Source organism: Anser anser (assembly GCF_964211835.1).
Source record: "Anser anser genome assembly, chromosome: 3".
Taxonomy (NCBI): domain Eukaryota; kingdom Metazoa; phylum Chordata; class Aves; order Anseriformes; family Anatidae; genus Anser; species Anser anser.
The window spans coordinates 10430664-10445863 of NC_139722.1; the positions used below are offsets into that span (position 1 = coordinate 10430664).

A 15200-nucleotide genomic window follows, 5' to 3' on the forward strand; every position below is an offset into this window, starting at 1 on the left:
TGCATTATAGGAAGACTTAAATATGGCATTATTTTCTAAAAGTATCCATCTTAAATAATTCAAGGGTAGTTCTTAAAGCGCACAAAAGGCAAAAGCCCCCTCTCATCTGAAGTGCAAAGAGAATGTTTGAAAGCCACTAAGTCTATTTCCAGAAAAATTATTGTTCTCTTTTAAAATCATCAGAAGTGAAATACTTTGGTCTTTGGAGTTGAGCAGCTACATTTTGAATTCTTCTGGTCCTAATGGAGCTAGTCATTCAGTAACAAGAGTTCTTAAAAACCAGACAGTTTCTGGTAAGAAGAATGCATGAGGCAAAGTCGGAGCGTATTCCCAAGTTCATCGTCTATGTTCAGTACACATTTGTTTCTACAAATAAAACCAGTCTTTATCACAGAGGAGGGCTGCATTCGGCTTAGTCATCCAGATTTGGGAATTTCCATGGCCTCAGTTGCCTGAGGAGCTGTTGTGCTCCCAGGAGATGTAGCTGCTGTACAGATGCTGCAGGGCTGCTCAGTTTACCCTAAATTAGGTGTCTGGTGGCTTAATCACTCTGGAGGCTTCGTTGCTTGTATAGGCTAGGTCAGGTGTAACTTCAGTTATATCCAATTCACCCACGTCTAGCTGACACTGACTGCAATGGTGCATCTAGCGTGCAGATGGACGTCATTGTAGAATGGCTTAGGGTGGAAGGGACCCCAAAGATCATCCAGTTCCAACTCCCCTGCCATGGGCAGGGACACCTCCCACCAGACCAAGTTGCTCAAAGCCCCATCCAGCCTGGCTTTGAACACCTCCAGGGATGGGGCATCCACAGCTTCTCTGGGCAGCCTGGGCCAGTGCCTCACCACCCTCTGAGTGAAGAACACGTATATAAGTTGTCTGAATTATGTGCATAAAACATTAAAATCAACAGTTTCTGTTTGTAGGCATTGCAAGTTTTATTACCTAGAAGAATTTGTAGTGTGCCATTGCACAGGGCTGTGCGTTCTGTACCTCCTAGTGATACGAAATACAAGTCAAATTTAATTGTGGCAGGTATACAGGGAGTTAAGGGTATTGGCAAGTTGCAATGGTTATAGCAAGTCTAAATCATTTACTGATAGGAAAATACGTTCTGAATGTGATTTGTTGAGAGGAAAAGCGCAGAGATAAGGCTGTGTATATCTTTGTCAAGACAAGCAAAAGGATATAGCAGTTCGGTTCTCAGTGAGCTTGGGAGACTGAAGCGGAGGATGCAACATTTAAAGAAAGAAGGAAGATGAAGAGCTGAATAAATTTTCAAATCTGTATGCAGAGGAAAATAGCCGGATCTTGGGAACGTTCAGAAGGAAGAAGCTGTAAATTTTCTACACAGGGACTCCACAGTGACTTGCAGGTTATGATCCAGAGTGGGGGGAGAGGTGTCAGGGTGGTGGTGTTAAAAGGGGCAGATAATTGAGCTGGCAGTAGGAAGTGTCACATCTGTCAACTTGAGCAGAGAGAAGTGACAAACTTTGACATATGTTTGGCGTAAACCTGTGTCATCAGCGAGGGAAGATGCATAGAGAGAAAGGAGTAGGAGATCTGGGCAGAGCTTTGTGTTATTATATATATAACAAAGTGAGAAGAGTGTATGAACTATCCAATGAAAGGCACTGAAGAAATTATTGGATGGATAAGAGCAACGCTGAGCATGGGTTGTAAGAGCCAAGAGAACATAATCTCCTCTCATTTTCTCATTCTTTAAGAACATTTAAGGTTTGTGTGACAAGAATCCAAAAACTTTTCAAAGTGTGGCTTCGGAGACATTTGGAAATGATTTCAGTAAAGCAGAACACTGGTAAACCAGGATGTTTATTTTAGTATTCCCTGCTGATCTTAAGACAGTAAGTGTAGATAGAGCAGCCGAGTCCTAAGATGAAAGGTGTGCTTAGGATATGATTAGGAGGCAGAGTGTGCTTTTTTTCTTCTTGTTCCACTCTAAGACCACAGGAAGCTTGAACGTGAAGTCACCGAAATGAGGTTCGATGGTTGTTAATTTGAAGGGGAAATCGCATAGCCACAGGGAGGAGGAGATTTGATGGAGAGGTAATAAAAAATGAAACACGAGGAGAGAGGGAATTAGAGTGGAGAAGACCTGGCAAGTCACCATCATGCCTTCGAGAAGGGAGAAAGCTGGGAAATAGTGTCTGTCGTTGTGCATACCTCTCCGGGGTAGGGCGCAAAGCTTGTCGAGTACGGTGTGATGAGGGAGGGGATAGCAGAAGGCTTCAGTTTTGCTATGAGAGCTGCTCTTCAGTTACGTGATCTGAGATGGCATCTCTGAAATCATACTTACGATGTCAAAGCAAATCGTTTTAGACCTTGCTTTGAGGCTCCAGATGCACTTGGCAAGGTCTCAGCTATTAAATAGTCTCTGTGTTGCTTTCTTCTGGTGGTTTGAGTAGAAGGCTGAGAGATTTTATTATGTGTCACTTCAGAGACGAGGAGTATGGAAGCATCCCTCAGTTCTCTTACGTAGCTCGGGCCTTCTGGATGGGCTGTATCTCGATGCTAACGACCTAGCTTATTACTAGTTTTAAATGACCTGTTTGTGGTTGGTGTGAGAGTGGCAAGTAAGCGTCAAGAGAATTGCGGATTTTGTAATACAAAGGGCAAGTGCAAGTTGCTTCTGTTTGTTAATTCAGCGGTCATCCTTGTCAGTTACTTTAGGAAAACTGAAATTAATGTATTAAACCGTGTTAGCATTAATTCCAGAAAATTTAATTACTACAATAGTGTAAATTTTTTTTTTATTTTTCTTTTTCTTCCCCACCCCAAGTATTTCACATTGGAAAATAGGCTTATTTACATTACGCGGGCCTGAAGTCATATAGAGTGCTGTGTATTAGTTTCAGGTGAGCACAAGGGTGTAAATATATGATCAGTCCTTTTTTATGTAGCTGTAGCATTATCCATGGGTTCGAACGTCTGGAGAGAGTAGGTGGGCAGAGCAAATATTGGTAATTGTTAACCAGTTCTGAGTTTTGAAAAAGTGTTTTTCTGTGATACAGCAACAACCAAAAGCAGGACCAACATGATCTTACCAATTGAACATGCTATGAGTAAAAGTAGGAAAGGAAAAGGTAATTAAATATTGTTAAATTAAACATGGAAGTAGTCAGTCTCACTTCTCCCTAGCTTGGGAAAGCGGCAGTCTCAGTGGTGAAGGTGGTGGAGCAGCACAGCTCAGTTGTGTAGGTGGAACAGGCAGTGGCACCGGCAGTTAAAGTTCTCTGACCAATGTCATTGTAAGACCCCCGCTTTGGTTCTTTTTAGCTAAGTCTCCCTGTGTTGCTGATGGGGAAAGAGAAGGTAGATGCACCTGCACCTAGAATGCAAAGCAAATAATGAGCAGTGAGAAAAAACAGGTCGAGGATGATAGTGCTGACGGGTTTTCATAATCAGTACTGTGCATTCATCTTCCACCTGGAATGCACCTGAACTTCTGGATTTTCATTGCTCCTTTCCAGTTCGGTTAATATCTGAGTCTCCTTCATATCTTCGGATTTTCATAGTGTGAGAGAATTTGGACCTGAATCTCCAGCTTCCCTGCCCATAGCCACCAGGCTGTAGGCAGCTAGCGTCTCTAGCTCTGTTTTTAAAGCAAGGCATCTGAGCAGAAGAGATTATACATCTTGTTTTAGAAATTGAGGAGAACAGAATATGACTTGAGAGCCTGGTGATGAAGGTACCCACCTGGAATTAGAGGCCCTGGTCCTTACGTTGAGGTCTGTACCTGTTTCTGGGAGAACTTAAGAAATTATGCCCTCTGTTAGACCTAGATTTGAACATAAATATTGACTTCAGGTAATGTGCAAAATCTTGGTTCTTGCGTGTACAAAAACAGTCGTTTGGGTGATTTTTGCAAAATCTTGTGTTTTTTTTTTTCCTTAATAATATGAGTAATATATTTGAATATGGAAGGAATGTTGAAATTCTCTTTTCTTACTGCTTTATAGGAATAGTCAAACTAAAAATTAAAGCTACCTTTCCGTTGTCAGTATCCTTTCCTAGGTTATTCTAGCTCTTGTCTTCCATTTTTAGGGATTCTTATTCCAGTTATCCAATTTGACTATAAAGTATCAGAGCTTGAAAATTAATCCTCTTGCTCTTGTACTGAATAAGTGGCTTTTTGCTCTTTTGTATCGTTTCCTTTGCTTCATTCATGTCTTATGTACTATTTTTCTTCCTGTTGCTTGCTTTTTTCCGTTTTCAACTCAACTTCCTTTCTCCCCCAGTTCCAACTCTGTCAACTGAACGAAATGGTACTTGGATTACAGTCTGTGTTCTGTGAAACTGACTGGGACTAGATCATTTTTATTGTTCTAAAATATTTGTGTGTGTGTGGAGCACTCCTTTCATGATGTATTTTTGTCAGTGGTCTTTAAAATGTGGCCAGGCAATGTAAGGAGTTGCCAAACTTGCACATGGTTTGGCCCTTAAACTGTATAGGTTTCAATACCTTTTCAGGAGTATGAGAGAATTGTAGAATATTTAAAATTGCTAGAGAAAGCTCATTCAGCAGTGATCCAATTCTGACAAGTTGTGGCGTTACTGTACCTTTTCAACTGGGGTATTGGAAACTTGATTTATTAACCTTGAAGATACACACAACTTCAGATCACTAAATTTAGCTGTTCTAGTTTCTTAAAGATGATGTAGAATACTCCTAGGCTTTTAGAAGATTTTGGCACTTTTACAGTGTTCTTTTTTTTTTTTCTTTTGATGTCTGGTTGATGTTCTGGGGCACTACTGCAGAAATGCTGTTTTCCCTATCGTGGTTTGGTGCCAAGATATTTAAATCAGAGAAGCGTTGGCTAATCAAGACAACCTGTACTCCTAATTCTTTTATTCTGTATTGTGTAGGCTATCAAGTACTAGCTCCCACTGCCTATTACGATCAGACTGGTGCCTTAGTAGTAGGCCCTGGAGCAAGAACTGGCCTTGGAGCACCAGTCAGATTGGTGGCCTCAACCCCTGTTATAATCAGTTCTGCAGCAGCACAAGCAGGTAAGTACTGGGTCTTACAGGGAGCTTTCTTCCCATTTTGTACTGAATTTTAGTAATGTTAGTTGACTAGTATTTTGTATTGTTGATTTGGTTGGTATGCATCCTGTGAGGCTTTCCAGCTGTAGAGGATATACCATACATGCTCTTTATTTTTTCTCCTCCCTTTCTCCACCACACACTGCTGTTTTGATGTTTTTCAGAGATGCGGCTTTCCTTTTATTTTTTTTTAATTCAGATTTACAGTCCACTCCCCATCCACATACAGGCACGTTTCTGCAAATGCTGCTGCTTCTCTGATGAGAACATTTTCCCTTTTCCTCTCCCCATGCATATAACATGCACTGCTCGTTGCTCCCCAGAATGGTGTCCTCTAGGAAGCATCATTTCGTTGCTTCAGCCTGGCAGAAGATGATAAGAGTATTCTGGGGCCTTGCTATGCTCTTCTTATGAAAGTATTCTTTTTTTTTTTCATGAGAAGTATGGCAAGGAAAAAAATACTTAATGGATAGCAGAAAAGGAAAATTAGAAATGTGAAAACTATAGAGCTTTCTTCGGTTCAGTCTGATACCACTTTATTAAAACAGTGTATTTATCGTATTTATTAAATTAAAATCCAAAATATTAACACGAGATGAATTAATGTTTAGAAAATGAGATTTTAAGTTAATCTATAAGCTTCCTACTGTGACATTAGTTGCTGAAGACGTCTTTGTTAGCTGCAACTCTGCCATTGTGAGTTTGAGTATCGAAGCACAGTTCAGTGAACAGTAATGTCTTACATGTTTACACTGAAAATTCTGCATCTTTGAATAGCTTATAACATATGCTGTCTTCATTTTTTCCTGTTGTAATTAAGACTGTATTATATTATAAAGTCTCTTTTAGTCCTTTAATATGTGAATTTCTGCTTGTTTAAGAGGGTTTCATAAAAATAAGATTTAGATCTGAATAGTCCATTTTCAGTCAGAAATGTTTGAGAGAGTAATGATGATTGAAAACGTGTGTTTTACAGCTGCAGCTGCTTCAGCTGGAGGAACAGCAAACAATCTCGCGGGAGCCACGAACGGTCTATTTCGGCCCCTTGGTGCCCAGCCACAACAACAGCAACAGCAAACAAATAGTAGCCTACAATCCAATTCATTTTATGGCAGTAACTCTTTGACCAATAACTCCCAAAACAGTTCCCTTTTTTCCCATGGTCCTGGCCAACCAGGAAGTACATCTCTTGGCTTTGGAAGTAGCAGCTCTTTAGGAGCAGCTATCGGCTCTGCACTTGGTGGATTTGGCTCATCAGGTAGGTCGTTAACATAGTGAGGACATTGTGAGACTCGTGTGATAAGGGAAAAAAATGTATCTGTATCCAGACACATTATATGCACATACATTTCCAAAAACAGTGTTGAAAAAAGGTTGTTCAAGTTTAAAGCAAATTATAGGAGAGGAAAAAGGGGGTTTAAATTCAGTCTGTATTCAAGATAAATTTTTGAAAAATACCCTGTAGTTACAGATACCTCCAAAATATTTTTCCATATTGAGCATTGTACTTCGCCCCAGAACTTTATATTGAGTTTTTATTAAGCTTATTTTTTTTTATTTGCAAACATGTCTTCATTTTATGTTTAAAATAACAATTGATTACTTTTAAGATACGCATTCTTTTGTTGTTCTTCCTATATCAGGAAAATTTCCATCTTTTTCTTTTTTTTAATATCACATGATACTCTAAATTTAATCTAATATTGCAGTGTTTCTTTCCATAACATTTTTTGAGGATTTAGGCTGTCGTCCTGGAAGGACTTAAAATCTAATAATAGTCCTTGTTAATTTCAATAGATTTAATCTTAGATACAGTTAAGCAGAGTTTGGGGCCTTAAATTATAGCAACAGATGTTCCTGTTTGTGTTATCAAATAAAAAAATAAAATAGTGTCATCTTTTGTATGCTCTATAGCAGAAATTTATTCTCACAGATTTAAATATAAAAGGTAGGTTTTCCTATATTTAAGGTTCAGCATTAGGAAGGGAAGTTAGGAGTCTTTTCTAAAGCGTATTTCCTTTGGCCTATTAGTGTCTAAGTTACAGAACTGATTTGCTTACTTTTATTATTTTAATGAGATATATGGAGCATATTTATATTATGTATCCTGCAGATGTGTAGAAATTGGAAGAAAAAATTATACTTTAATGGTATTTTTCAAAGCAAATTGCCCCGTGAGACTTTATAAAAATGTTGAAAGGGGCGTAGAAAGTGACTATTATTACAATATAGCTCAGTATATGGAAAAACAGAAGGAAAAACACACCCTTCAGTGTTAAAACATGATACCTTTCATTTGGTAACTAAGTGGAGAATAGTGACATCCAATTACTGCATACCAACGCTGAGATCTCAGTATTGTTTTTTCAAAAAATAATCTGACAATTTGCTTTAACAAAACTAATGCTAGGAAATCCAGAATAAAGTTTTACACTGGTCCTCTCTAACCCCTGCCTTTAAAGAGTGGAGTAGGGAACTCTAAACATGCTTTTTTCAATTATTTATTTATTTTTTTTTTAAAAAAGGCCACTCAGATGGGTAGGGCTTCTTAACAATTTTCTGTAGTGCCACAGCAGGTAAATCTCACAAAACAATCGTGCTATCCCAGTGCTGTATTTTGTAGTGCAGATTTTTCCTCAGCTACTTTCAGGAGTTCAGTGAATTCTTAGCAGCTGTGTTCCGCTCTAGATACAGTTTCATTTCATTGATAGATGTGGTCATAAGCATATCTGCATATTTAATGCAGCGCACCCATTTTAAGTCTCTAGATAGAATACTTTTAAGCCACAGAAGTCTCTATCCAGCATTATCACAAGGACCTCCATACAATACAAATTTTAGTTTTGTCTCCTTAAGAAGAAACAGAACAGCTTTTTTTTTTTTTTTTTTTCCTGGCACAGGAGATGATGCCTTTTTCTTGTAGCAAAGTTCAGTTGCAGAGCCTCGTGCAAAGCCTTTAGCACAGACAGCACGTTCTGAAATCTTGCAGCCGTGTCCTAGGTGATTTAATTAGCCTGCTAGTTTCCACAGGGAAGCAGGAAGCTTGTGCTTTTGCAGTTTGAGAAGTGCTGATGAAAGGTGCTACGTAAACCTGAAAGATTTTTAGTAGTATTACTGGAGTAAAAGTACATTGAAAGTGCCCTTCTGCCAAGTATAAATTGTACTTGCCGTAACAGCCACTTAAAAATATGCTTCCTGATTTTAAAAAATAATAAAAAAGCAACAAATTAAAAAAACCTGAGCTGTATGTACACATGAATTGAATTACACAGATGAGTACTTATAAAAACGCTGTTAATGCATGTTGAGGCAAATTAAAAACGAGTTTAATTTTTGATTTGCCAAGGCTTCAGCTTATCTGTAGCTTGTCTAAGCGTGTTGTAAGGGCTGGATTTCAGTTAACGTATTCCATGAGGTCTGACAGATGGCAGTACTGATCTTGCCCTTACACCTTGCTTATGTTTTCAGTTGCTGCGGGGAGGGAGGGGGAGAAGCTCTGTTTAAAAAAAAAAAATAAAAATAAAAAAAAAAAAGGCAAAGTTGAGCCTGTTCTAGCAGAATGACTGAGCAACAAAGGAGAAAATAGGAAGAGGCGAGCGTATCATGTAAATGAAATCACGTTACAGTCCTCTTTTATTACAAAGTTATTCACACTCCACTTTAAATATTTAGGTACACGATAAGGTACTGCAGCTTAACAGGTAACTGAGAATTAGATCGACCACAGCAGTTTCCCAGACGACTTCTTTCGGCTTGTAGCTAACACAGTTAAATTTGTTTAGTGATAAAGAGGGCTGAGCTAATTCAATTTATCTTGTTTCCGTGAGCTTTGCTTGTGTGTGTGTAAAGATTCAGCTCAGCTGGCTCGTGGTAACTTGTCAAGCTGCAGTAATCTAGCTGAATGAGAAACCCTAAGGTTTAGCTTCCCCCCCCCCCCTCCATAGTCAGTTGGAAAAATAACAATCCATCCTGTAGCATTGTAGTAACACGCACGTAGTTCATCAGCTGAGCCAGAACCTGTAGAACTAGTCTCAAACCTCAAGATTTCTTTCGACTGTTCCCTTAATTTGCTCTTCTTACTCTCAGTCTCCTTGCCTATTTAGCCCAGTATCTTTTCCTCCTGGCTTCTCCTCCAGTATGTGTGCCTTCCCAGCTTCCAGGCGACATTTATCTCCCCTCCTGCCCCCAGTATGTGTCTGTTGCTGCTCGTAGTGTGTGGTGTTCCCATCATCAGCTAACCGTTCCAGGCTCTTTGCCCCACAGTTGCATACACTTTCTATAGCCTAACTTTTCATCAGATCTGCTTTCTTTTCCATCCTCAGTTCCACCAGTTCCGAAATTGCCTGCCAGTTTCCTTGCAGTCTCCTTGTTGGCTCCTTTGTCTACCTTTCTCTCCTCCTGGTTCTGGTTTCTTTTTTTTTTTTTTTCTGGTCTATTTCTTGTGTTTGGCTTTTGTCTCCTCTGCATTTGAAGTAGATCACTTCTGTTCCACACTGCCTGAGGGTCTTCTGAACACAAGGTGGGATCTTGGACAGCAGCTTTAGAGTCCGTTTTTGGCATGGTACACAGAAGCCTAGAAGTACAGTTGCAGGAAAACCTTTATCAGCCATCTCAGACGTGCCATGAATGGGCAGGAGTTTTGAGTTTTCAGCGACGAGTCTGTACCAGATCTCTGCTGAACTTGGATGAAATGTGATTTCGCTAAGATTTTTGGCTCAAAGAGAGCATGAAAATAAAGGTCTCCTGTTGCTAGCGTGGTGATCTGAGTAAATGAAAGCATTAAATTCTCAAATAATAGGTGGCTGGATTACTTCATGAAAGTTGAAGCATCTTTCCTGCTTTCCTAAAATGGCTGTGTCATTTGGGCAGAACTTCTTTGAACAGTTTGGTCCAAGGAGGTACTTGCCATGAAAAATATTAGCCACGTTGCTGATGTTAGGAACAGCCAACCTCTAGTCTCTTAAAATGGGAAGTATCAGGCGACCTTTATGCTGATGAGGGTAAGGATTATGGAAGTATAAACTTGGACCTTTTCGTTTTTAAGATGAAGTAGAAACCAATCTTCCAAATTCAGCTGAAGAAGCAGCTTTACATTACCAAAATATCCATAGTCTTGGTTCATTGATATAATAATTTTCCAGTGTTTCAAATAGGCACTATAGTTAAATATTTCACTAGTATGCAACAGATAACAGAATTTAACATTTCTAAAAGCTTTCTGTTGTTCTCCTAATTTATCCTAGACTGTTCATCGCCCTGCTGAATGATGCTGTGCAGGATAACCAGTCCTTCACTAATACTCTGTTAGCCAAACAAAGCTTGTAGTCTAATTTGTTTGTCAGAAGTAGTGATAGCAGTAAAATTATGTTTTCAGTTTCTCACCTTAATTTTCGTATCTCTGCTCTGCTTCTCCTCTTCTTCTTAGCCTACTCCCTCTTTATATTTTCTTTCCAAAATGCTTCTTTGAGAATCATAATTCTCTCGGGGAATTTTAAGTAGTCATTTGTTGTTTTTTTTTTTCTTAAAGATGAGGGGCTCACAAACAAGAGGAAGTTCAGAAACAGCTGAATAGTGACATAGTTTATTTTCTAAACCCTTAAAAATTTGTTTCTAGCCTTTTGCCTGCACTCAAGTATCGCTGACTAATAATTTCTGTTGGAAAAAAAATCTTGAAGAGTTTAGTGGGAATATCTTTAGAAGCACTTACTATATGCAGTGACACTGTAATCTCATAAATCTCGTGTTTGTCCCAACGCCTGAAGCCAGGGTGTTCAAATGGAGTACTGCAATATTACTGTGAGAAGTCTAGAATGAAATGTTGAAAGACATGGGCATTGATGAAATTACTTACCAGTGGTATGTTTATACCCACTTAGATTTACTTAAAAGCATGTGTGGTTATCACAGTAATTGTCTTTGTCATAACGATTGCTGTAATTATTGTGATCGCATCTGTTATTGCCCAGCTGTAGTTGGGGATTAGGTTTTATTCAGTTGACACTGTGTAATTAGGGTCTTTTTATTTCTTCTTCAGTTGGCAGTTCTGCAAGTAGTAGTGCCACAAGGAGAGATTCTCTATCTACTAGCTCTGACTTGTACAAAAGATCTAGTAGCAGCCTAGCACCCATAGGGCAGCCATTTTACAATAGTCTGGGATTTTCCTCCTCTCCAAGTCCAATAGGCATGCCTCTGCCAAGCCAAACTCCAGGACATTCACTTACGCCACCGCCATCACTTTCATCACATGGATCCTCATCCAGTTTGCATTTAGGTAAAAACAACAAAAACAAAAAACCAAAAAAAAAAAACCAAAAACCACGTTTTGTTTGTTTGTGTGTATGTATTTCTATGTGTAAAATTATATGTTGCATAAGAGATGTCACGTTACCTTTGCTGTTAAACAGTTTTGTAATGAAGAGGGCCCCTTCCTGAAGGCTGAAGAGCACAGTCAAATGCTCGTTGATTTGATAGTGGAGGGCACTCGAGCTTTTTTGCGGTATCGGGCCAACAGCTGATTTTTCTTCCCTTGCAGATGGCCCAGTAAGATTTACCCATCCCTTTTGTACTATGTGAACTGTCTGCAGTATGCCGAGCAAAGGTGCATTATTTTTGTTTGTGCTCCAGTGTGTTCCCACTTAAGAACATTTTAAGACGAGTTTTGTGTTGAGCAGTGAAGTGACTTCCACTGCTGTCCCTTCCCATGATAAAGTGAGCAAAGCTGTCGATGTAATGTGTATTGAAAGGTGATTCTGAATCAGTGAGCCTGCTGCCGTACGGCCCCGATGCTTTGCCAGGAAGACAAGTGCTTTACCGCCAGGCTGGTGGAAGAAAAGAAAATGTATTTATTAAAGAAACAGCAAAAGCTTTGTCAGGGGTGGCTCTCTGTTATCAGATGTATTTTTAAGGAATGATGACAGTAATCTCAGAATTTTTTCAGCTAGCTAGATGACATGGGAGCTCAATCTTTAAAATAAATAAATGTTAAAATCTAAAGAAACTCCACCACAGCCTACATTATATTTAAAAGAGAATGCCTCTAACCTGAGGTTGCTTGATAAACTTCCTTTTTTTTACTGCAAATATTTGCAGACATTTAATTTGAATGCTAAAATTGTAAGACAAAACTGGGTACGATTATGAGATTGAGTTGCCTGTTGCTCCAGTGTGCACTCCTGGGCATGTAGTAGGAAACCTAACCCCTATACTTTGGTTTAGTGCAAATAAAACAGGAGAAAAAATAATGAAAAGTGCCCAACAAAATACACTTTGTGAGAAATGTGTGATTTCTGTAACAATGTTAAAAGTAATTTAAATATATTACATTTGCAGTTCAGTATCCCCTTCATGGTTATGTGCTGAATACCCAAAGTAAAACTGGGCAAGGGGATGTTTCAGCACGTTTTATTTTTTTTACTTACCTTTTTTCCTTTTCCAGGTCTACAAAGTGCACCTTTGGGCTGAGACCAAGCATGGAAAGTTTCAGCCCAAATGGAGGCTTTTGAGAAAGTTCTGAACATCTGACAATGGGGTTATCATGGAAATCTTTTTCTTTCTTTCTTTCCAAAGTACTCTCACAATAGTTTTCATATTACTGAAAACTATACTTAAGCCAAATTTTGGAAGGCATTATCTAAAATTCAAAACATTTAAAGTCGTGTTGCTTTACATCTGGTAAATGCTAAATAAAAGGCTTTTAAGTTTTGGAGAAAATAAGCTGCAGTCAGTATAGAGGACTACCTCTATCAGCAAAAAATGTTAATATATACTGATTATAATCTATTTCAGACTGTTTGGCAGTGTGAACTAAGTATAATATTTTGTTAAAATCATGTACTAGATCAGTGTGTAAAAAGCCAGAATGTACAGTTGTACTCTGAAAATTGACACATTTTTGGCTTCCGTGCTTGCAGCCTCTTCGTCTTCCACAAGCAGTGGACTTTGTTGATGGGTAAACTTTTTGCTGCCTTACCAAATCAATCTGAAGTTTTGAATTTGAGGCTCTCTTGCATATTTGCTTTCATTAAAAAAATGCAGTGAATTTTTTTTAGCATTTCCTGCACTCTGCCCTTTGTGTTATGTCATCGTGCAGTTGCATCCACGACGCACCATTGCAAAAAGTTGGAGACTTTTTCTGCAGTTGTCTGTCCTGTTAAATTTATTCTGCTTGTGTTCATCCAACACTCTTAGAAGATTTGTTTTGTTCTTACATTAAAAAAAAAAAAAAACTAATAAAGGTGAAGCTTTTTTGCCAAATAAGAAATTACACCTGAAATCGAGCAGGGAGTGTATTTTGCGAAGGGTCACCCAGTCACTTTTCAGAGTAGAACAACATTGTAAGTTCATGTCTGCATGCAGTTTCCATTGGTACTCTGATAATGCCTGTCAAATGCAGCTCTCCCTCCACCTTCAAAACTTGTTGTCCTGCCTGCTTGTATCAACAGGTTCAGCTAAGTTTAACTCCTGTTTTAAAATGGGCATCAAACTCGGTTGCTCCTGTTTCAGCCACCAGAATACTAGAGCACAATCGTGGGGAAGGGTGCATGGTTTTATAACCCCTTTGTCAGACACTGCTGCAATTTGTAGCTTAAAAAAAAAAAAAAACACAAAACAAAAAAACCACAACAGTTTCCCTTTTACAAGAAACTTGTGATATTTTGCTGTTTTTATCTCTTCTCGCCAACTCTTACCCAATGTCCTAAAATGGGAACGCACTAATTACTTTGGTCTAGTGTCAGTTTTCCTGTATCTGAAGGGATTTATCGGTTGTTTGTAACTGCTTCTTTACTGTAATCAGTTGGAGCAGCAAGGTCATGAATTTGAACTACCCTTTCACTCCCAGGGACAAAAAGTTGCAAACAGAAGTATTCTTCCCGTGTTATAAAAATTCCTTTAGGTTGGCAGCGCTTAGTTGTTGGGTGGTACGTTGCAGCAATTCAAGGGTTGGTTTTAGGGATAGGATTTTCAAAATCTGGGCTTTTGGAGGTACTTATTTTCAGTCTGTGCTTTGCAAACCAAGCTTGTTGGTAGATCAGGTCGGTGTTTTTAGGAACGGGTTGTTCTGGGTAATAGGGCTATGCCAAGGGACCTCCATTCTGGGGAACCTTGCGTTGCCTCTGTCGTGTACCTACTCTGTAGGACTTTGGTAAACCAGGCACAATAAGCACTTGCACTGATTCCTAAAATGCATATGCATGTATATATATAGTCTCACACACACGTACATAGTCTATTATTTCCCAGGAGTAGATGAAATGTTTACTCATTTTAGCTGAGGATGAGATTAAGCTGATTTTTTACAGATATAAAAATATTTTGTAGAAATCAAGTTTAACATGTTTATATAATTTTATGTTTTACTAGAAAATAACATCGCTGACTGCATTTAAACAGCAGTTTCTGTGCAATAAATCTGTTTTATGTCTCAGTTAGAAATAATTGAACCAAATGCTTTGGTAATAAGTACTAACAGACTAATGCTATCAATAAATCTGCATAGATCTAGGTTTTAATATTTTTTCATACTGTCTTTTACATTAAATATGTTGTCTAAGTTGAGGAGTTAATAATTTAACATGATTTATCTCCTTAAAGCTTAGTAAAGCTCTGTTTTAGATGGCCTATATGCCTCTTACGCCTCTGTGCCTCTTCTTCCCTATGGACTAGGCACTGGGATTTGGGTTCAATTAAACTGTAAAACAACTTAATAATATTCCTTGCATTGGAGATCTTCCGTTTACAAGATCAGGAGTGATAGCTAAGTGATTAGCTACAAGCTGCGTGCTTTATTCCCCAGTGGTTTGTAATTGTGCGGACGCACGGATTCCTGACAGCAGTCTTCTGAAGTGCCAGCATTTGCAGAAAAGTTTAGACTAGGTGTTTGATCCAGTAGGGTGTGGTTTTCTGTGTGTGTTTTTTCCCAAAATAACTAGTGAGAACTAGCCTGTGTTACCTTCTGGTATGGAGTCAGACTCTTTAAAACAGTATTAGGAGTTCTTGAAGAGGATGGGGATGTGGTAGGCTCATCACGAGGATTTGGGTAACTAGAACTCAGATTTCAGTTTTTCAGTTCTAAGCCGTTCATAGTAAAAGCTTGTGGGAAGGAGAGCAATTGCCTTCAGTGTCCACACTAAGGC

The 15200-nt window shown here is 38.8% G+C and overlaps 1 protein-coding gene across 8 annotated transcripts in view; it reads left to right on the top strand.

Moving 5' to 3' along the window:
• Positions 1 to 15200, top strand: part of PUM2 (pumilio RNA binding family member 2) — a 70436-nt gene that overhangs the window by 40913 nt on the left and 14323 nt on the right. For 5 of the 8 annotated variants that reach the window (XM_083830555.1, XM_083830557.1, XM_083830558.1 and 2 more), the window contains 3 exons: positions 4888 to 5031; positions 6044 to 6325; positions 11102 to 11338. In XM_083830555.1, coding sequence (XP_083686681.1) covers positions 4888 to 5031; positions 6044 to 6325; positions 11102 to 11338 — 663 coding nt within the window. The remainder of the gene's footprint in view (positions 1 to 4887; positions 5032 to 6043; positions 6326 to 11101; positions 11339 to 15200) is intronic. The other 3 variants (XM_083830559.1, XM_083830560.1, XM_083830556.1) reach the window with 1 other exon arrangement.